Here is a 22,175-nt window from a genome sequence, read left to right as displayed (position 1 = left end):
GGTCAGCCACTGACTACTCTGTGGAGGCGGGTGGGATTAGGGTGCCCCTTATAAATAGCATAGGGAATGACACTGACTGGGCGCCACACATTCCTCACAATTAGCTCTGAAGCGCTTCCGACGTGATGCAGTGAAAGTGCCAACAGCGCCACGGACACCGTTGTGGACACAGCAAACATTACACCTACATGCGCTCAGCCAGCACCCGCCTCACCACTAGGCCCCGCCCACCGACTGCACGGACACGACGTTCATCCGCGTTACGTGTGGCAGATACCGCCTGATGCGCTGCGATTGACAGCCCAATCGACCTATAGAAATTCTAGGCTGAAGCATTTTGTCCAATCAGAACACAGGGTGTACCCGATTCAGCAAAAACTGCAAGATGGCGCTGAGCAGCCGTGTTTGAGGACGCGAGCCCTCCACAAGTCACCATGAAAGGAAAAGAGCGCTCCCCGGCTAAGGCCAAACGGTCCCGGGGGGCGGACGAGCCTTCTCGGGAGCGGTGCGGGAAAAAGCTCAGCTCTGCTAGTGGCAGTAACGGCAGCGGGTCGGTCGGCAAATCCTCCGAGAGCAGCTCCGGCCGCCGAGGCCTGCACCTAGACAAGAGCCTCTCCAGCAGCCGAGAGTACGAGCCGTCCGGGAGAGCCGCCGGCCTGCACAGCTATGCCTCCCCCGGAGCCAGCAGCGGCAGCAGCAGCAAGGGCGCGGAGGGCAGAGCGGGCGCCCGGAGCGCGGAGGCCCGCGGGGAGTCCGAGTACAAGTCGCTGCGCATCAGTGAGCTGGGCTCGTCCCTCAGCGATGAGGCCATAGAGGACGGCCTCTTCCATGAGTTCAAGAAGTTCGGGGACGTCAGTGTGAAGATCTCCCGCACCGGGGATGAGCGGGTGGCGCTGGTCAACTTCCGGCGCCCCGAGGATGCCCGCGCCGCCAAGCACGCCCGCGGCCGCCTGGTGCTGTATGACCGGCCGCTGAAGATCGAGGCGGTGTACATGACTGCCAGCACCCGGCGCCGGAGCAGGTCGCCGGCAGACAAGGACACGTACAGCGGCCTGGCCACAGCCGTGCCCTCCCTGCCCGCACACCGGCAGCCGCACGGCCAGCGGGCCCTGTCCCCGGGCGGCCTGGGCTACAGGGACTACCGGCTGCAGCAGCTCGCCCTAGGCCGCCTGCCGCCCCCTCCTCCCCCACCGCTGCCCAGGGACCTAGACCGGGACCGCGACTACAACTTCTATGAGGGCCGGGTGCGGCCTGCCTACCCCCTGGACTCCCGGCTGAGCCTCCGGGAGGAGGGGAGCTCGCCCGAGAACGACATGCGGGCCAACAGGACTCTGTTCCTGGGCAACCTGGACATCGATGTGACCGAGAACGAGCTGCTCAGGGTGTTCGAGCGCTTTGGGACAATTACTGAGGTTGACATCAAGAGGGCGGCTCGTGGGCAGACGTCTACCTACGGATTTCTGAAATTTGAGAACCTGGACATGGCACACAGAGCCAAGGTGGCAATGTCTGGCAAGTGTATCCTTCATAACTGTGTGAAGATTGGCTATGGCAAGGCCACTCCAACCAACCGCTTGTGGGTAGGAGGGCTCGGCCCCTGGGTGCCCATGGCATCCCTTGCCCGGGAGTTTGACAGGTTTGGTACCATCAGATCCGTTGATTACAGGAAGGGGGACAGTTGGGCCTACATTCAGTACGAAAGCTTAGATGCCGCCCAGGCTGCTTGCTCGCAGATGAGAGGCTTTCCACTGGGAGGTGAACGCAGAAAGCTGCGTGTGGACTTTGCTGATACAAACCTTATGTATCAGCCCCCCTACCTCCAGACGTTGCCTGTACCCCACTATGACTTGGTGGGAGATGGCTTTGGCCATAGGGCACCTGATCCTTTACGAGCCAGAGACCGCACACCGCCTCTGTTGTATAGGGACCGAGAGAGAGACCTGTACTCGGACTCTGAATGGGCTCCCCTTCCTGTTAGAGACAGAAACAGAGTTGCTTATGAGCCTATAGAGACATTAGATCGACGAACTGATGGTTGGTCTTTGGACAGAGAACGTGGGAGAGATGGCGTAAGCAAAGACCAACCTAGAAAAAGGAGACTCATGGAGGAAAGTCGTCATATTGACCGATCTCCTGAAAGTGATCGGTCCAGAAAGAGACACTGTAACAGTCCCGGCAGAAGTCCTGATGGCAATGGTGGACGGGACAGTCGCTACAGTGATATAGAGCGCCCCGCCGTCCGCACTGAGCAGGCGTCGCCCCCCAGAGACTGGCGCAGCAGCCTTGAGCGGGGCGTCGTAGACAAGCGTGACAAAAAGAACTCAAACTCTGTTGAAAAAGAAAGAAAGCATCGTATTGTGGAAAGTAAGAGCCCTGTCAGGAAAGACGAGCGCTCTGAGCTCAACAGTAAAGTCAAATCCCCCCAAAAACCTGATCCAACTCAAAAACTGTGCCTGGCTTGGCAAGGTATGCTGCTCCTGAAGAACAGTAACTTTCCGTCCAACATGCATTTGTTACAAGGGGATCTTGCTGTCGCTACCGGCCTGCTTATTGAAGGACCCTCCGGTGGGAAAGTCGCCCAGTTGAAAATTACACAACGTTTACGCCTGGATCAACCCAAGCTGGATGAAGTGACGCGTCGCATCAAAGTAGCCGGTCCTAATGGCTATGCCATATTGCTTGCAGTTCCTGGTACATCTGATGGCATTTTCACTGGAGATCAAGCAAGTTCAACTCAACGTCCTCTGAGAAACCTTGTCTCCTACCTAAAGCAAAAACAGGCAGCAGGTGTCATTAGCCTTCCAGTGGGGGGCAGTAAAGATAAAGAGAACACTGGAGTTCTTCATGCATTTCCACCTTGTGAATTTTCCCAGCAGTTCTTGGATTCTACAGCTAAAGCCCTTGCCAAATCTGAAGATGACTACCTTGTAATGATAATAGTGCGTGGGGCGTCCTAATTCAGTGTTTGTTCTCATGACCTGTCTACATGGTATTATGGGATACAGTACAAAAGTTTAGTTTTGCTAATTCATTTTGTGCAGTGATATCGTAAGGAATATACAAGTCCACTATCCCATATGCTTAAACATGCTATTCCTATGTGCTTTTTTTCTGTCTCTATTTCTGCTTTTCTGCTGTCTATAATTTTCTCACTAACTGCTTTAACAATTTATTCCTAGATATTTACAAGCATTTTTTATGCAGATGTAACATTTCTGAATCTTTCCAGCTTATGCTTAGATTTAACTGTGACATATTATGTGCTCTGTCATGGATAGAAAATGTACTCTATAAAGTTTTTATTTCTGCCAGTAGAACAGATTACTGAAGTTTCAGCTAACATACAAGCTGTCATAAAACAGGTCGTCCCCATCAATTCAGTGTTCATGATGGGGAATGGTAAATTCTTCCTTTGCCCTGCAGGCTCACACATTGGAAGGTTAGGGCAGTAGTAATTTAATGTTCCCATGTCTCTCTCCACCTGCTTGCCTCCCTCTCCCTTGCTTTCCTGCCTGCTCTCCTCCCTCTCGCTTTCTTTGCTTGCCTCCATTTCTTGCTTCCTTTGCCTGCTTGCCTCCCACTCTCCCTTCCTTTGCCTGCTTGCCTCCCACTCTCCCTTCCTTTGCCTGCTTGCCTCCCACTCTCTCTCCTTCTCCCATTCTTTGCCCAGCTTGCCTCCCACTCTCCCTTCCTTTGCCTGCTTGCCTCCCACTCTCTCTCCTCCCATTCTTTGCCCAGCTTGCCTCCCACTCTCCCTTCCTTTGTCTGCTTGTCTCCCTCTCTCCTCACTTTGCCTGTTTGCCTCCCTCTCTTGCTCTCTGCCTGCCTCTCTCGCTGCCTGCCTCACTCTTAAATACGGTAGGTCATGTTCACATTAGTAGTGTTGGAGCGGGTATCTTCTGTTTACAAACCGTCCAAGCAGAAAGTAGTGCCCACTGCCATTTGCCTGTATGTAGACACTCTGTTTTAGGTATGTATCCTGTGTTATGACAGCTTGAATGTTACCTTAAGTTGTCCCCGAAATCCCATTGTCTTCAAGTTGTAAGAACTTATAATAGTTTTACGTTTTGGTTAGTTTTTAATAGAAGGTAGCTTGAAACTTACCTTTAACACAAAGTATGAGTCTCTGTCAGACGTAACTTATAAAATAGTAATTTAACTCTCCAGGCATGGTCTGTAACAAGCAGGTAGTTCTTAAATTTTTCTAGTTATTTCTCAAGTGTTTGTCGTTCAGTACAACTTGCTCAAAGTATCCCAATTCATCTCCAGCCAGATGTTTCCTTTGAACTTTGATCATACAAAGTAAGGTGTCACACACAAATGGGCTAGAATTGGTCAAAGTGACGACGACTGATATGGGTGCTAATGTTGGGGATCTAAAGGAGTGTTTTTTTTTTTTTTGTCCTTAAATGACACTACATTCCTATATGATTGCATGGTATAGCTATTTAATTTCTTTGAATGTTGCGCTTTTTAGAATAAGTCTGACATTTCAGTAAGAGCAGGGGATAGCTCATGGCTAGCCTGTGGACATCATGGAACTGCTTATACAATGGCTGTTGCCTACCTCGTGCTTCATACACATCCATTAGATAATTGTGGTATATTTATTACCTTGTTAGTGGCTACCTAAAGCATGAAAGCCATTGTATAAGTGTTGCCGCTATACTGTTCTGTATCTATACTGTATCCCATAATGCAGTCCAGGGTTGTAGCTGTTCCTACATTTGGTAAATGTAGAAGAAACCTGTTTAAACTGCTAGAACGTGCTATACATTAGAAATTGTCATCCAGTCGTCTGACAATTGCGGAGACGGGCATAATGGTTTTGAAATGTTAAACTGTGTTCTGCACATTCCAACTTGGGAATGAGTTAACATTACATCTTAACTGCTTGTTATCAGAAAGAACTCAAGCTGTGTGAGCAAATATATATTCACTTGCATGATCTAAAGAGCCAGTGAATAACAGAAACAAAGGGTATCTGTCACCGGGATTATGCTTCTCTACACGAGATCATGTTCACAGTGGCATATTATATGCAACGTATTCAGGTGTGTAAAATGCGTAGCATTCTACAGTACCAGTGTAAATGATGAGAAAGCTGAAATTTTGCAGCACTTTTCACCCATTAAAATGAGTGCGTGAAAAACGCACATAAAAATAAAACCATCATGTCTATTGTATGCAGAAATGTAATGTGTGAACGTACCCTAAAGTAGTGGCAGATACCATGACCATAGCGCTGTCACCAGCTTGTCGATATGGTATGGTTTTCATATCATCAGTGCCAAACAAGCAGTGTGTGAACTCAGGGGTCCTCCCTAGTCACAGACTGTGGTCCCCCTCACCCACCCATCATTGCCTGCTTTCTCCCTAATCTGCAGAGGAAGGAAGCTGTCAATCAGTGATAACCTGATTTTCTGAAAACTATACTGTATTGTCACATAGCACTGAAATTAGAGTTTGTCTTCTACTTTATGCTGCCCTCCTGCAGCATAAACCTGGTGACAGTCAGTGTCCACACTAGACTGCTGACATCCTTGGAAGAAAAAAACTAGTTTTTTGTTGAGGATTTTGTAACAAATACGAAGGGTTAAATCTGTGAAAGTGCAGTTTCAATTGATAAGTGCAAATTAAAGGTAATCTGTCAGCAGGTGTTTGCTATGTAAGCTGAAGACCACATGCTGTAGAGGTTAACACCCAGATTTTTGTGACGCTCGGACACAGCGGGTCATGCCTCCTGGTCCAGCAATGCCACCTCCTGTGATGAGCAGAGCCTGTTGTGGGCGAGTTAGCTTTCTCTGCTCTCCTTCATTGCTAAAGTTAATAACTCTGTTAGATCTGCTGCCCAAAATAAACCAAGTGATACATCATGGATTCAGCTTCTCATTGCCTACACCATGCTGCTATAGGATGAGATAGCAAAAACCTGCTGATAGATTCCATTTAAATATCCGCCCCACAAGTCAATTTACTAAGATTTTTTATGCAGTATGTGGATGAGATTTGGTGAAATCTCAGCAACACTGCTGCTATAATAATGCACTGAACTTTCTGCCCACAAAATCTGGATAAAAAAAACTGCAGCATATAAATCCTGTGTGGACATGATGTGCAAGTTTGTCAGAAATTCTATTCTTTATACATTTTTATTATCTATATGGTTATTATAAGTCTGTGCTCCCACAATGAGGTTTTGGTGAGTTCTTGATGTTGCAGACTTACTGCACCCTTAAAGTAAAATAGCTTACTTGAGATATATATATATATATATATATATATTTTTTTTTTTTTATTTTTTTTTTTAAATACGCAGCGTAAGTCAACAAAACCTCATTGTGGGACCTCTCATGTCCCCTAACAATGTTAGGCCATTTTCACACCTCAGTATTTGTAAGCCAAACCCAGGAGTGGGTGATAAATCCAGAACTGGTGATGAGTTTCTATTATACTTTTCCTCGGATTGTCCAACTCCTGGTTTTGTCTTACACATATTGAACGTGTGACCGTGGCCTTAAAGGGACTTTGTCAGCACAGGATGACTGTTAAAAGTACAGGCACTCAGTGCTTCACGGTGGGGCCAGTCATTAAAATATGCCTTCCCACCTGCTCATTTTCCTCCATTCCCTCACCCTTTTGAAGCCAAAGCTGTTGGTCAAGGAGGAGAGGGTGGAGATTGAGGGAAAACAAGCAGATGTATGTAAATGATTGGCCCTGTCATGAAACACCGAGTGGTGGGACTTGGTTTGAACAGTCACTCTGTGCTGACAGTCCCTTTAACCTGCCATTATAGGGTCAATTTGCTGCTTAAGAGCATTACAATGGTGTCCGCCCATCGCACTGAAAAATGTAGTGCAACTGTAAATAAAATACTTATTCCTTCCCGGGAGCTGCCAGCTTTCACTCATTGTTTAGTGTCGCTGTCCTGTACTCACTTCTCTGTATTTTGGCAGCTCATCTAGCACAGATGTGCTGCAGAGCGAGCAGTCAACTAGACGGCCAACACTGTGTACTGAGTGGTGACTGTGGCTTCTCCAGGCTCTCCTCTGACTGAAAGCCAGCAGCTCCTGGATGAAATAAAGTTAGTGTGACTACTTCAGTAATGTAGGAGGAAAGCTTTTTAACACTATTAACATGCAGATTAACGCCAAATCTTCAGGTTAATAGCGTTTGGGGACATGACGGTTCCCTTTGGAACCTGTTGGGGGCCAGTAGTCGGGCATCATTTTAGACCTGCATCTTGGCCCTATAGAAAGTCATACACCAGTCTGGGTGATGTCGCTTATCCATGCCAGCCCTAAAAATAAAGATCTAAACATAACATAGTGACTTACGCTAATCCAGAAACACTGGCATATTGCACACTACTCATTAGACACACAAGACCCTTCCGGTCTCGTTCAGTAGCTCCATCTGTATGGGAACATCTCGTCTGTCTGCATATGAACATGATGGCACATGATTTGTTCTGTTCAACAGCATTGAATCTTTCTGTTACCAACACCAGTTTTTATTCTAGTCCTTATTGTGATTATTCTGCATCAACTGTTCCCATTATAACCTGGTACTACGTACATGAGGACTTTGTGTGCTTGTATATGAAGAGTTTGGTTTCCAGTCACCCATGTGCTTTGACTGTAACTTCTGTTCCTTGTTAAAAAGAAAAAAAGTGAATTTGTGTAATATCCTGAGTAGTTGTTCTATGCAGGAGATCTCTGCACAGGCTGGGAATGAAAGCGTAGGTCTGATTTTTCTGAGATGTATGGTTGCTATTTAGGGTTCTGACAGAAGCTGCCACAATGTCTGCATGTTTAGTTCATTGTTAAGCAGCATTTTACGGAGTGTTAAATGTTTGGTGAATCTCCGCAAAACCCGGGCCTACCTTTCCATTCTCCTAATGAGAACAGTGATGACATAAGATCATGACGTATCGTATATTTAATCTATGGCATTGCTGTAGATGTGGTCCGAACAGATCTCCATAACATAACATATCTCGGCATCACATGGTGTTTGGGATTGATATCACAGACATATGTGCTGTTAGTTGATCATTGTCAACCTCCAGTTTTTTAGACGTACAGTTTTTTTTTTTTTTTTGTATTCCCCTCCCCCCTCATAGATTCTGCCTCCTAATATGTGAGAAGTGTTTAGCACGACGGGCTGTAGTCAGATATTCTCCCATGGAAGTTTTGATTTTAAGATAAGAATATAATTTCTCCTAATACATGCAATCCATGTACCTACCATATGAGGTCTGTGCACATGACATTGTGCATGATCCTTATGTTCTGGTTCCTATAAGTAGGGTTTTTTATTGTTAAAGTTGGCAGAACAATTGGGGTGTATGGCAATATTAAGAGAATCCAGCTTACATTGGATATGTACATACATTAAGGCAAGGGAAATGTATAAAAGGGAATCTGTCTAATATCAATCCCCCAAACTGCATATTACAGCATGCTGGTCTTTGAAATGTAAATCCAGAGACCCCTTTATATTTTGTTGCTGCATTCCTGATTTATTAAGCATTTTCATTAATATGCAAATGAGTCTTAAGTGCTCTGGGCGTGACAGAGCACTGAAGAAGTCACTGTCTGCTGATGTTGTTTCACTGTCCTGCACCAGATTCTTCAGCTTGATTGCATTAACTAGCACATAACGTCGCACAGTGAGCCATTAGTGTTGAGCGAATGTACCCGGGTGCTAACAGAACAGTGTGGCTTCGGCGTGCTTGAAAAATATGTTCGAGTTCCCGCAGCTGCATGTCTCAGCTGTTAGACAGCTGGACCATATGCATGGATTGCCTGTTTTTTAGGCAATACCTGTATGTTGCAGCTGTCGAACAGCCTCGTGACATGCAGGCGCTGCGACATGAACATATTTTTCGAGCACGCCAAAGTCGCTCTGTTAGCACCCAAGCTCGTTCGCTCATCAATATGAGCTATCGATCAAGCTACAGAGGCTGGTGCTGGGCTTAATCTCAAGAGGTAGTGGTTCCTTAAGTTCAGTCATGCCCTAATGTCTTGAATACCTCATTTGCAGCAACAGAGAACATATAAGGGTGTCCATGGATTCACATTTGGAAGACCTGCATGCTATATATCCGGTAGCGGGGTGGTTGATCTTACGGATATATTGCCATTAATATAGAGCTGGGATTTATTTAGCATGTAGATTATTTGTTCAGTTGTGTAATGTCAGTATTGTTTGACTTGTATCTGTGTGCACAGCGGACTATCATCGTTTGTATACAAACCTGGCAGTCAGTGTCATAGCACCAAACACTGCCTGAAAATAAGGATGAGTCTAGCAAATAGTATCTGGATCTCGGTGAGGACAGTTCTGTTCTCCAGCAGTATAGTCTCAGTCCTTCTTTCACAGACTTTTTCCACAAATGAAAGTGCCGGGTGGGTTTCTAGAAAAGCTTTGGTGTTCTGAGCACACCATACATTTCATGGGTTGCTATTTGACAGAACCCATGCCATTTTTGGGTTCAGTGATGCAGAATAATCTGAAAGGTGTTTGAAACGATTTCTACACTCCACTGTAATGATTTTGTTTGCTATTTAACTCTCAATTTCACTTCCTCCATGTACAGCACAAGTTGGGAGAAAAGAAGATTCTGCTCCTCATGTGGCTGTTAACAGATGGAACATTGATGGAGGAAAGTGTCTGTTAGTAATTGCGCATTTTACTCTTCTGGCAGCAAAAAAAAAAAAAAAGAAAACCCAGAAAAATATGCATATTGTGTATCTGCTTTTGTGATGCCAGTTCCCGTGTTTTAAGTGAAAACGTGATGACTTCATTGCTTTGTGGTGTATACACAAGATTTCTGGAAAGTGAGGCGTTACCCACTCTGGCTCACAAGTTATCATAATGGTCATACAACGCGTGCACACAGTTCCGACTGGTTTTGTTTTCATTCTCAATAAATTGTTTCTTATGAGGAAAATGTCTTTCTGCCTGGAAGTGAATTGACAACAAACGGCTGATGGTTTTGGTTGAGGGGTACACAATTCCTGAATGCTTGAATTGTAGCAGACAAAATGATGTTTCATAATCTTCAGGAAGTAAAGCATTGACATCCTCATTTTAAAGTCTATTTTTCTTTTTCCTTTTGTTTTTTTTTTAATTTGAAAACATTGTGTTGTGCAAGTGGAGTAACCTCTTGTTCTGATTGCTGTATCTATTGAACGGATCATGATGGCTGCTGATTGTCCTTAGGAGGGATCCGTAATAATCTTCAAGAAGCAGAAAACCGTCTTCATTACTCACTGTAACATGCAGCTGTTTGGAGAATCCAGTAAAGATTTTGATTTGTTGGATCATCAGCAATGATCCTGATTTGTTTTCATTTGAAATTTTACTTTTATATCATATTTCGTTTTCAGCAGTCAGAACCCAAATCAATCTCCGTAGCAGATTTAAAAAAAAAATGCTGTAATAAAGTGTTCCATGACAAGGAGAAGAATCGTCCGCTTCGGGGATCCGAGCTCTGTTTGTGCATAGGTGGTGTTGGCCCTGCAGGAGAAGATTTTCTGTGCGTCACCAATGAGTAATCCTTTTAATTGGTCCTTGTGAGACCATTTGGGAAGGGTTCTGTGACACACTGGATATGCTTTCATTCTGTTATTTAGCGTGAGGAGCCACTGTGTGTGCCTTATATCTCTGAGGTCAAGCATGAATTCTCTGGAGCCTTCCTTGAAATGAAATTTGCTACATCCTTCTGTACCATGTTTCGCACTTTGTAGCTCCCTGTTGGAAGTCATTTGCGGTTACAAAAGCGTAGAGTGTTACAGCAGGATATGCCCACAGCGCCTAGTGAAGAACACATGGAGTCTTCTGTCTCTTGCTCTAATCTTGGTCAGGATGCGGCACTGACAGAGGTGGTGAAGTCGTGCATGCGTTGGTCACTTGCAGCTGATACTGTTTCCATCTACCAACGGATGGGAAGTTGCATCCACGTGAGCGGTCCGCTGCTAGGAGACAGGTGATTGGCCGCTTCCCTGATATCATATCTGCAGGTGGGTTCCATGGAAATCTCTTGTACAAAGGTAAGGTAGTGAAAGCTCAAACTGCAAATCGGCTATTTTGTTAAGCTCTCGGTGCCAATGATGCAAGCTTTCAGTTCACTGTATAAGGCAAGCTTCACAAATTTTGTAAATGTATCCCAGATAAGAAATATATTACTTTTTACCATCCTAAGTGTAAGATACATGTAATTGTGAATCTGTACTGACTCATTTTATACCTTTTTTTTTTTTCAATTCCATTTTTTTTTTCCATTTTTCAGTGAATCTTGTTGATAAGGAAAATTTGTGCTAAGTCTACATTTTCTACAAGACTAAGTGCGGAGTCGTTTGCTGGTTTTAGACTTGTAAGGGTATATTCACATTACATTCATGATCTCTGCTTACCGTAAACATCTGGGAAAGCTCCTTCCATATAAATGAAATGGGAACCATAACCGTGGCATCATCACTCCGGCTACAATGGAATCTCGTATAGATCTATCAGTGAAACAGATGCCTTTGTAGCTTCCAGGTGACGGCGCCATTGTTAGCTTATAATTGTATTATGGCCAGTATAACCCTATAGATTGTGTAGTGTGTACGCTGGGAGCTCCTAATATCTGCTGTAGATTTTAATCCTTTGAATTACCAGATTAAAAAAAATCCACAAAGTCTGAAACAAAGAATGTGAGAATGGGCTTGAACCCCCTTTTACCTACATCGTACAGGGCGATGGTACAGCATAAGAAATGATAATGTGCCACATCCACAGTCATGTTTCACTTTTGGGGTGAAGCCAAAGAGCGGCTGATCTCATGTTTGCAAAATCAATGTAGCCATTTCCCACGACAGGTGACCGTTGTTTTTGTAATCCTGTGTTCAGCTGTGCCATCTGGTTCCACCCTTGTAGTGGGTAGTATTGTGCGGTATGTAAGGAGCTTTTCTTTGATTCAGTGAATGACCTAACACCTGTTTACTCTCCTATGTGTTATATCATGTTCTACACCTGATTTCTATACCATAAACTAGTTTTTCTGCATTAAAGAACAGGAAGAACCCTGGCCCATTCATCATCAAGACCGGTGATTTTTCTCAGCAGTCTTCCTGATTCATGAAGAAATGCAGCATACTTTGTGAATCTGAAGCGTCTGAGTGGTGTGCGCCTATGTATGCCATAAATCTCACTCCAGTCAGGTACTGGCATAGGGAATGCCCCAGCTCGCCATGAATATAGACAATCTGTGGCTTCATGGCACCACGCCAGCTCTGCCCATTTCGGTAGATCTGGGTCAAAATACCAAAAGTCGCAACATTTTAGCACAACTCCCAAGTTGCACCAAAATGTCTTGCCTTTTCAAAGTTTTTACGCAACTTAATGGGTAAAAGCTTTGATGAATCTGGGCCTGTGTGTGATTGTGGCATTAGCCATCGGTTTGTGATCATAGCATTTGCCTGTCGTGTGGACGCAGCATAGGTGTCGTTTCCTGACTTGCTTTCACATCACTACATGGCATTATAAATGGAGGACTGGTGGCAGAAATAGTAGTAGTGATAAGCGAACGTGCTCGGATAAGGTGTTATCTGAGCACGCTCGTGTCCTAATAAGTATCTTTGGGGTTCGGGTCATTCCATGTCAAGTGAACCAATGATTTTTACCTCTATATTTTTAATTCTTTTGAGATTTTGTTATTTGGTAATAGTGTGTCAGAGAATGCAAAATGTAAAGAAGAAAAAATTTTAGAAATTTTTTTTTATTGATTTTCAAAGTTCGGAAAAAGTGCGAATTTCGGTGTTGCCTGCCTTTACATTTCTCATAGCTCAGGCTAGAAAAAAGAGAGAAACAAAATAAACACCATTCTACTCAGAACTGTACATGCTTTCACCAGATATGTCACAAGAGTATGTTTGATAATATTTTACCCATGCGAATGCAAAATTTTAAAACGCATTTCCGAAAAAAGCGTTTAATTTCAAAATTTCAAAAACTGCACATGTGCCTGGCATGCTCTTAGCCACATCCGTACCAAAATACAAGCTGGAATCGTGATCGGATCATATTTTAAAAAATGAAAACTATTACAGTCTCAATTCGAAGATCTTGATTTCAGATCTGTTCTATATTTACCAAATAATCCATGATTTTTAGATATTACTGTATTATTTTCTTACGTTAGAGTATTAGAAGCAGGAGAGGACAGAGGAGAAAGCTTTGTTAGGGCTGAGAATGAGCAGGGGTAGCCAGTGAATGCAGAGCAGATGACCGGCCAGCAGCTCGAGCTATCCTCCAGAGGTCATATTCACACCAAATCTTAACACCCATGCAACTCCTCAAATGGAGGGAGAAAAATATTCTTAACATCCAGCTCATGTAGTGAACAAACCAGGACTACGAAGAGGAGGAGAGTTTGTGAAAACATCGGTTACAGGAAGCAGAACCCATCAGAGGGACTCGGCAATTACCAGACTGTCATCCCATGTAGGGAAACATAAATAAAAACAAGGATTTCTTCATTCAGCAAAGACCATGAAGTGGTAGAAGGCGGCACGAGATCGGCAATGGATGACATAACTGGTGATGTGACCTGTGAATGATTGGCGCTGATGGCGGCTACTGGACTCTCCAAAGATTGTGAAAATGAAGACGTAGAAGTGACTTTTCTGCACCTTTGTGTATCCAAGAAAACCAGACATTGTAAGAGTTACAAAAATCAGATATTAACTCAGGTGGAGCCGAGCACCATGACAGGCCGCCAATGCTAGTAAGTGCTTATGGACAAGATGACATTTCACCCACTAGAAGGGACACATCTACTATATAATTGTCTAAGGGTCACTTCCGTCTTTCTGTCTCCTTTCTGTCGCGGATATTCATTGGTCGCGGCCTCTGTCTGTCATGGAAATCCAAGTCGCTGATTGGTCGCGGCAAAACGGCCACGACCAATCGGCGACGGGTACAGTCCGGAAGAAAATGGCCGCTCCTTACTCCCCGCAGTCAGTGCCCGTCATCCGCATACTTCCTTCCAGTCACCGCTCATACAGGGTTAATGACGGCGGTAACGGACCGCGTTAGGCCGTGTGTACCGCACTCCGTAACCGCTTCTATTAACCCTGTGTATCCCCAACTTTTTACTATTGATGCTGCCTATGTGGCATCAATAGTAAAAAAATGTAATGTTAAAAATAATAAAAATAAAAACCTGCTATTCTCACCCTCCGTAGGCCGCCGAGCCGCTCGCGCCGGCCGCCATCTTCCACTCCCGGCGATGTATTGCAAAATTACCCATAAGACTTAGCTAAGTCATCTGGGTAATTTCGCAATGCATCCTGGGAACGGAAGATGGCGGCAGCCGCGCGCGTATCGCTGGAGTTTCGGTGGATCCCAGGGGGTGAGTATATAACTATTTTTTTTATTTTAATTATTTTTTTAACAGGGATATGGTGCCCACACTGCTGTATACGTGGGCTGTGTTAGATACCGTGTGGCTGCTATATACCAGTGTTATATACTATGTGGGCTGTGCTATATATTACGTGGCCACTGTTATATACTGCGTGGGCAGTGTTATATACTACATGGCTGCTATATACTGCGTGGGCAGTGTTATATACTACGTGGCTGCTATATACTGCGTAGGCAGTTATATACTACGTGGCTACTATATACTGCGTGGGCTGTGCTATATATTACGTGGCCAGTGTTATATACTGCGTGGCCTGTGTTATATACAGTCATGGCCAAAAGTATTGACACCCCTGCAATTCTGTCAGATAATACTCAGTTTCTTCCTGAAAATGATTGCAAACACATTCTTAGGTATTATCTTCATTTAATTTGTCTTAAATGAAAAAACACAAAAGAGAATGAAGCAAAAAGCAAAACATTGATCATTTCACACAAAACTCCAAAAATGGGCCAGACAAAAGTATTGGCACCCTCAGCCTAATACTTGGTTGCACAACCTTTAGCCAAAATAACTGCGACCAACCGCTTCCGGTAACCATCAATGAGTTTCTTACAATGCTCTGCTGGAATTTTAGACCATTCTTCTTTGGCAAACTGCTCCAGGTCCCTGATATTTCATGGGTGCCTTCTCCAAACTGCCATTTTTAGATCTCTCCACATGTCTTCTATGGGATTCAGGTCTGGACTCATTGCTGGCCACCTTAGAAGTCTCCAGTGCTTTCTCTCAAACCATTTTCTAGTGCTTTTTGAAGTGTGTTTTGGGTCATTGTCCTGCTGGAAGACCCATGACCTCTGAGGGAGACCCAGCTTTCTCACACTGGGCCCTACATTATGCTGCAAAATTTGTTGGTAGTCTTCAGACTTCATAATGCCATGCACACGGTCAAGCAGTCCAGTGCCAGAGGCAGCAAAGCAACCCCAAAACATCAGGGAACCTCCGACATGTTTGAATGTAGGGACCGTGTTCTTTTCTTTGAATGCCTCTGTTTTTCTCCTGTAAACTCTATGTTGATGCCTTTGCCCAAAAAGCTCTACTTTTGTCTCATCTGACCAGAGAACATTCTTCCGAAATGTTTTAGGCTTTTTCAGGTAAGTTTTGGCAAACTCCAGCCTGGCTTTTTTATGTCTCGGGGTAAGAAGTGGGGTCTTCCTGGGTCTCCTACCATACAGTCCCTTTTCATTCAGATGCCGACGGATAGTATGGGTTGACACTGTTGTACCCTCGGACTGCAGGGCAGCTTAAACTTGTTTCCATGTTAGTCGAGGTTCTTTATCCAACATCCACACAATCTTGTGTTGAAATCTCTTGTAAATTTTTCTTTTCCGTTCACATCTAGGGAGGTTAGCCACAGTGCCATGGGCTTTAAACTTCTTGATGACACTGCGCACGGTAGACACAGGAACATTCAGGTCTTTGGAGATGGACTTGTAGCCTTGAGATTGCTCATGCTTCCTCACAATTTGGTTTCTCAAGTCCTCAGACAGTTCTTTGGTCATCTTTCTTTTCTCCATGCTCAATGTGGTACACACAAGGACACAGGACAGAGGTTGAGTCAACTTTAATCCATGTCAACTAGCTGCAAGTGTGATTTAGTTATTGCCAACACCTGTTAGGTGCCACAGGTAGTTACAAGTGCTGTTAATTACGCAAATTAGAGAAGCATCACATGATTTTTCGAACAGTGCCAATACTTTTATCCACCCCCTTTTTTATGTTTGGTGTGGAATTATATCCAATTTGGCTTTAGGACAATTCTTTTTGTGCTTTTTCATTTAAGACAAATTAAATGAAGATAATACCAAACAATTTGTGTTTTCAATCATTTTCAGGAAGAAAATGAGCATTATCTGACAGAATTGCAGGGGTGTCAATACTTTTGGCTATGACTGTACCACGTCGCCTGTGTTATATACTGCGTGGCTGCTATATACTGCGTGGGCTGTTATATAGTACGTGGCTGTGTTATATATTGCGTGGCCTGTATTAACACATCGGGTATTCTACAATATGTATGTATATAGCAGCCACATAGTATATAGCACAGGCCACGTAGTATTTGCTATATACTACATGGCTGCTATATACTATGTGGCTGCTATATACATACATAAATACATATTCTAGAATACCCGATGCGTTAGAATCGGGCCACCATCTAGTTGACGATAAAAGGCCAGTTTAAAAACCTATTAATTTGATTAGTTCATATTTTATAGAACGAGGATTTAACTACTGTACTATTCTTCTTAAACACTTCAGAAATGACATGTTTAGTGATATCGTAGAAAAAAAAATTGTTACATGTATAAATAGGTGGTAAAAATATTGGTTCTTTTAATCTGGTTTTTAACATATAATTAGGATGAGACTGTATTTAGAAAACCACACTTAAGGATGTGATCACCTTTTTTCTTTTGGCTTGTTCAATGCATTCAGGTTGAAAATGCTGGGCAAGTTGTTATGATGATTAAGATGTATTCTGGCACTTCGGTATTTGTTTTTTGTGTTTCTTTATTGTTGCATATATATGTTGAATTCAATAAGTTGTAATTTGAAAAGAAAAAGGAAAGAAACTCGCACAAACATAAAATCAGATGATTCAAGGCTTAAAAAAAAAAATACAAGTTTGATAGGTCCCAAGTTGAGTCTCTGTACAAATATAAACAAGGACACGAGTAACACACATGCATGTTTTCACAATTTTAAAGCCTACGCTTTTTCATAATTGCGCAAAAGTGCAAAATTTTGAATTTGATTTCTCCAAAACAAATTATAAAGAAGCAGTCTTGTGACATATCAAATGAAAGCCAGTACCGTTCCGAGAAAAATGATGCCTCTCCCACCTCTTTTATCTTAATTCTAGCCCGAGATATGATAAAAAATGTAAAGCCATAATAGGCCAAAATCCACGCTTTTTCAGAACTTTAGAAATCTGTAAAAAAAAATTAACTGATGAAGAAAAAAAATCAAAACTTTTAATTTGTAATTAAAGTTGTACTTCATAAAAACAAACAAAAAATCTAAAGACGTCAGGTAAACAAATATTCATATTTGGATCACTTGATATGGAATGACCCGTGCTCGAATACTACTAACACATGTGCGTGCTCGCTCATCACTAGTAGTGATGAGTGAATATACTCGTTGCTTAGGTTTTCCCAAGCATGCTCGGGTGACCTCCGAGTATTTGTTAGTGTTCGGAGATTTAGTTTTCATCGCTTCAGCAGCATGATTTACAGCTATTAGCCAGGCTGATTATATGTGGGGATTTCCTAGCAACCAGGCAACTCCCACATGTACTCAGCCTGGCTAATAGCTGTGAATCATTCAGCTGCCGTGATGAGAACTAAGTCTCCGAACACTAACAAATACTCAGAGATCACCTGAGCGTGCTCGGGAAAACCTGAGCAACGAGTACACTCGCTCATCACTAGTTGTGATCTATTTTATGAACCGTTGACTCATTTTATTTTCCTATAAACTACCATACAGCTTACTGCAGTTTTGCTAAAAATTCATTATATCTGTTGCAGATCTAGGAGATCTCTGAAGGCTGAGCTCTGTATAACCCCACTGATTTGCAGCTTTCTGTGTACTGTGCATAGGCAGCAGCTGCTAATCAGTGGGGGGTGGTGTGGTTGGACTACGTGGCAGCAGATATATTAGCAGACTAGTGATTTGCTGATAAAACAGTGATTTTATAAAGACTAAACAGCACAGTAAGGCCGGCTTCACACTAGCGAGTTTTACGGACGTATGAGCGCATAGAATATGTCCGTAAAACACGCATTACACACGGCCCAATGCTTCTCTATGCCCCTGCTCTTATCTGCCGTATTTTACTGATCCGTATTATACGGTCTTCTACGGCCGTAGAAAATCGCAGCATGCTGCGTTTGTCACCGTATTGCGCAAAAAATACGCCAATGAAAGTCTATGGGGGCCAGAAAAATACGGATTACACACAGACCAGCAGTGTGACTTGCGAGAAATACGCAGCGGTGTTAGAGAGAGAAGCCGGTAATTCAGTGCGGTGTACAGTAAAATCACACTGACAGCTTACAATAGAATAGGTAGAATAAATGTGTACACATAGTGTGTGTGTATATATATATATATATATATATATATATATATATATATATATATATATATATCCTATGTCAGTGAGACACATATATGTGTATATATATATTAATATTTCATACAGCGCTAGATAGCTTAAAAGCCGGTCATTCAATTGCCAGCTTTTGCCATCTCCTTCCTAAACCCGACATGATGAGACATGGTTTACATACAGTAAACCATCTCATATCACCATTTTTTTTGCATATTCCACACTACTAATGTTAGTAGTGTGTATGTGCAAAATTTGGGCGCTCTAGCTATTAAATTAAAGGGTTAAATGGCGGAAAAAATTGGCGTGGGCTCCCGCACAATTTTCTCCGCCAGAGTAGTAAAGCCAGTGACTGAGGGCAGATATTAATAGCCTGGAGAGGGTCCATGGTTATTGGCCCCCCCCTGGCTAAAAACATCTGCCCACAGCCACCCCAGAAAAGGCACATCTGGAAGATGCGCCTATTCTGGCACTTGGCCACTCTCTTCCCATTCCCGTGTAGCTGTGGGATATGGGGTAATGAAGGCTTAATGTCACCTTGCTATTGTAAGGTGACATTAAGCCAGATTAATATTGGAGAGGTGTCAATTATGACACCTATCCATTATTAATCCAATTGTCTGAAATGGTTAAAAAACACACATTAGTAACATAGTTAGTAAGGCCGAAAAAAGACATTTGTCCATCCAGTTCAGCCTATATTCCATCATAATAAATCCCCAGATCTACGTCCTTCTACAGAACCTAATAATTGTATGATACAATATTGTTCTGCTCCAGGAAGACATCCAGGCCTCTCTTGAACCCCTCGACTGAGTTCGCCATCACCACCTCCTCAGGCAAGCAATTCCAGATTCTCACTGCCCTAACAGTAAAGAATCCTCATCTATGTTGGTGGAAAAACCTTCTCTCCTCCAGACGCAAAGAATGCCCCCTTGTGCCCGTCACCTTCCTTGGTATAAACAGATCCTCAGCGAGATATTTGTATTGTCCCCTTATATACTTATACATGGTTATTAGATCGCCCCTCAGTCGTCTTTTTTCTAGACTAAATAATCCTAATTTCGCTAATCTATCTGGGTATTGTAGTTCTCCCATCCCCTTTATTAATTTTGTTGCCCTCCTTTGTACTCTCTCTAGTTCCATTATATCCTTCCTGAGCACCGGTGCCCAAAACTGGACACAGTACTCCATGTGCGGTCTAACTAGGGATTTGTACAGAGGCAGTATAATGCTCTCATCATGTGTATCCAGACCTCTTTTAATGCACCCCATGATCCTGTTTGCCTTGGCAGCTGCTGCCTGGCACTGGCTGCTCCAGGTAAGTTTATCATTAACTAGGATCCCCAAGTCCTTCTCCCTGTCAGATTTACCCAGTGGTTTCCCGTTCAGTGTGTAATGGTGATATTGATTCCCTCTTCCCATGTGTATAACCTTACATTTATCATTGTTAAACCTCATCTGCCACCTTTCAGCCCAAGTTTCCAACTTATCCAGATCCATCCGTAGCAGAATACTATCTTCTCTTGTATTAACTGCTTTACGTAGTTTTGTATCATCTGCAAATATCGATATTTTACTGTGTAAACCTTCTACCAGATCATTAATGAATATGTTGAAGAGAACAGGTCCCAATACTGACCCCTGCGGTACCCCACTGGTCACAGCGACCCAGTTAGAGACTATACCATTTATAACCACCCTCTGCTTTCTATCAGTAAGCCAGTTACTAACCCATTTACACAAATTTTCCCCCAGACCAAGCATTCTCATTTTGTGTACCAACCTCTTGTGCGGCACGGTATCAAACGCTTTGGAAAAATCGAGATATACCACGTCCAATGACTCACCGTGGTCCAGTCTATAGCTTACCTCTTCATAAAAACTGATTAGATTGGTTTGACAGGAGCGATTTCTCATAAACCCATGCTGATATGGAGTTAAACAGTTATTCTCATTGAGATAATCCAGAATAACATCCCTCAGAAACCCTTCAAATATTTTACCAACAATAGAGGTTAGACTTACTGGCCTATAATTTCCAGGTTCACTTTTAGAGCCCTTTTTGAATATTGGCACCACATTTTCTATGCGCCAGTCCTGCGGAACAGACCCTGTCGCTATAGAGTCCCTAAAAATAAGAAATAATGGTTTATCTATTACATTACTTAGTTCTCTTAGTACTCGTGGGTGTATGCCATCCGGACCCGGAGATTTATCTATTTTAATCTTATTTAGCCGGTTTCGCACCTCTTCTTGGGTTAGATTGGTGACCCTTAATATAGGGTTTTCATTGTTTCTTGGGATTTCACCTAGCATTTCATTTTCCACCGTGAATACCGTGGAGAAGAAGGTGTTTAATATGTTAGCTTTTTCCTCGTCATCTACAACCATTCTTTCCTCACTATTTTTTAACGGGCCTACATTTTCAGTTTTTATTCTTTTACTATTGATATAGTTGAAGAACAGTTTGGGATTAGTTTTACTCTCCTTAGCAATGTGCTTCTCTGTTTCCTTTTTGGCAGCTTTAATTAGTTTTTTAGATAAAGTATTTTTCTCCCTATAGTTTTTTAGAGCTTCAATGGTGCCATCCTGCTTTAGTAGTGCAAATGCTTTCTTTTTACTGTTAATTGCCTGTCTTACTTCTTCGTTTAGCCACATTGGGTTTTTCCTATTTCTAGTCCTTTTATTCCCACAAGGTATAAACCGCTTACACTGCCTATTTAGGATGTTCTTAAACATTTCCCATTTATTATCTGTATTCTCATTTCTGAGGATATTGTCCCAGTCTACCAGATTAACATTATTACAAAGTCTTTTAATGAAATAAAGACACAGGTTGTTGTAATATTTTTAGTTTCTTTTACCAACTCATCCTCTTACCGCCACCTTCTATACAACACCAAAGGTGCACAAAGGATTGAATCCAATAAAAGGCCGGCCAATTGTCAGGGTCTGACTCTCTAACTCAAAACTTCGGGATTTATATAGATGAAATTTTAAGACCATTTGTTCTAGCCCTCCCGTCATACATCAGAGACACCTCAGACCTGCTCCTCAAACTGGAAGGGATACATCTAGCCGAGGGTTCCTTCTTAGCCTCGATTTGACGTGGAGGCTCTCTACAGTAACATCCCACACAACTTAGGCCTGGAAGCAGTAGGACACTTTCTGAAAACGAGAGCAGTTCAGTGTACAGCACATAGTCGATTTGTACTGGACCTCCTGCATTTCACACTCAGGAGAAATTATTTTATTTTTGACATGAAGTACTTCCACCAGCTCAGGGGCACAGAGATGGGGAGCCCCTGCGCCCCGTCGTATGCTAACTTGTTCCTGGGCTGGTGGGAGGAAACCATTGTCTTTCCTGATGAGGTGAAATGGTGGCATCAATATGTGGGGGTCTGGTACAGATTTATAGACGACATCTTTATCTGGCAGGGGACACGAGTCATTTGGTGACTTCATCCAACAATTAAATGACAATACTATTGGCAAATTGTTTCTGCAATTTAACCCTTTAATTTAATAGCTAAGAGTGCCCAAATTTTGCACATACACACTACTAACATTAGT

General features: G+C 43.1%; 1 protein-coding gene and 1 long non-coding RNA gene across 2 annotated transcripts in view; both read left to right on the top strand.

The window, feature by feature from the left end:
- The first annotated feature begins 390 nt into the window (after positions 1–390).
- On the top strand, positions 391–6,259 carry RBM15 (RNA binding motif protein 15). The gene has a single exon (XM_069756316.1). It carries the CDS (start codon positions 435–437, stop codon positions 2,955–2,957), a length of 2,523 nt encoding a protein of 840 aa, XP_069612417.1. The 5' UTR covers positions 391–434; the 3' UTR covers positions 2,958–6,259.
- A 67-nt stretch (positions 6,260–6,326) lies between these two features.
- The window catches only part of LOC138669656 (uncharacterized), an 89,254-nt gene continuing 73,405 nt past the window's right edge, over positions 6,327–22,175 (top strand). The window contains exon 1 of the long non-coding RNA XR_011319216.1: positions 6,327–11,030. This is a non-coding gene — a long non-coding RNA (uncharacterized lncRNA). The remainder of the gene's footprint in view (positions 11,031–22,175) is intronic.

Source organism: Ranitomeya imitator, chromosome 3 (genome assembly GCF_032444005.1).
Source record: "Ranitomeya imitator isolate aRanImi1 chromosome 3, aRanImi1.pri, whole genome shotgun sequence".
NCBI classification, from domain to species: domain Eukaryota; kingdom Metazoa; phylum Chordata; class Amphibia; order Anura; family Dendrobatidae; genus Ranitomeya; species Ranitomeya imitator.
The sequence above is the reverse complement of the archived record's forward strand: the minus strand, read 5'-3'. Positions and strand labels throughout refer to the sequence as shown.

What these genes read in the sequence shown, in the direction of transcription:
- RBM15 (XM_069756316.1), top strand. Translation starts at nt 435, where the DNA reads ATGAAAGGAAAAGAGCGCTCCCCGGCTAAGGCCAAACGGTCCCGGGGG.